The following is a 1,367-nucleotide window of genomic DNA, read 5'->3' as shown; positions in this document are numbered from 1 at the left end:
TAAAAAAATTTAAAAAAAAAAAAATTAAAAAAAAAAAATTTTTTTTTTTTTTTTTTTTTTTTTTTTTTTTTTTTTACATAATTTCATTTTTTTTAAAAACCAAATAGGTTCAGAAAAAGTATCCATAATATTTTGCTTTTTTATATTTCTTCTGTAAGTGTTCAGAAAAAACAACAAACAAATCAGCAAAATAATATAAAAGTTTAGCACTTAAAGATAAAGAATAAACTCTGCATATACTTTCTATATAGACAATTTTAATATTTTTTAGAAAGATATATTTTCGAAATATCAATGAATATACGACGGGTACACATACGCCTGGACCATTAACTATAATTACTTTCATATTATTCATCTTATATGTTAAAAAAATACAATATAAAAATGAAAAAATTAATTTTATAAAAGACAAAGAATAGGAATCTCCAACATTTCGACATCTTGGTATTACAAAAAAATTCTTTTGATAATTAACCAATTCATTTTCTGTTTTTATTTTACTTAAATTGTCATTATGTGAATAAAAGAAATTAAAAAGAATATTTCTATTTTTTATTTGTTTAAGTATTTGAATCATTTCATAAGTATGACCTCCAGATCCAAGTACTACGCCGATTTCAACCATTTCATTTCTCCCCTTATCTTTATATGTATTATTACTTTTCAAAAAAATATTTATGACAAACCATAAGAACACTAATGTATTAATAATAATACAAAGAAAAAGAAACAGCATTTTCTTTTTTTAAAATATCTTTTCATCTCACGCACTATAAATTATTATAATATATAAATAAATAAATAAATAAATAAATATATATATATATATATATATATGTACATATGTTTTATATATATTGTTTAATATATGCTTCCCATAGTTTCTTTTAGGTATCTTATGAATAAAAAAATAAAAAATAATATACGTGATTATACATTTTAAATATATATATATATATATTAATAATTACTGTGCACAAAAAATGTGCAGTTTTTATTATTTTCTTTATTTTTTTCTTTTTAAATATTCAACACACCTTTAGCATATTTAAGTTCAAACGTTTTACTGTTCATTTGAGGAAGAAAAAGAGAATTTTTTTTTTTTTTTTTTTTTTATCGTCATATAAAACCTTAATTATTTTTTGAGAGTGCAACAAATTATTTCAAATGTTGCACTAAAAAAAAAATGTACCTTTGTACATAAATAAAATATTATATATATTTATATGATATTGATTTTTTATTTTCTTTGCTTTAATTTTAACTGTTAAGAATTTAAATATATTTAATTTAAGAAACAAATATATATATATATATAATATGTTAAAATTAAAAGTGAAACAAAAAAAAAAAAAAATATACAT

The 1,367-nt window shown here is 17.8% G+C and overlaps 1 protein-coding gene across 1 annotated transcript; it reads right to left on the bottom strand.

Annotated features, from left to right (window-relative positions):
* Window positions 1–109: 109 nt before the first annotated feature.
* Window positions 110–739, bottom strand: PRSY57_0210500 (dolichol-linked oligosaccharide biosynthesis enzyme, putative; the record flags this gene model as incomplete). Its single annotated transcript, XM_020114415.1, has 1 exon — window positions 110–739. One exon carries the CDS (start codon window positions 737–739, stop codon window positions 110–112), a length of 630 nt encoding a protein of 209 aa, XP_019970886.1.
* Between the last annotated feature and the right edge of the window lie 628 nt (window positions 740–1,367).

The sequence above is a fragment of the Plasmodium reichenowi genome, chromosome 2 (assembly GCF_001601855.1).
Source record: "Plasmodium reichenowi strain SY57 chromosome 2, whole genome shotgun sequence".
Lineage (NCBI taxonomy): Eukaryota > Apicomplexa > Aconoidasida > Haemosporida > Plasmodiidae > Plasmodium > Plasmodium reichenowi.
The sequence above is the reverse complement of the archived record's forward strand: the minus strand, read 5'-3'. Positions and strand labels throughout refer to the sequence as shown.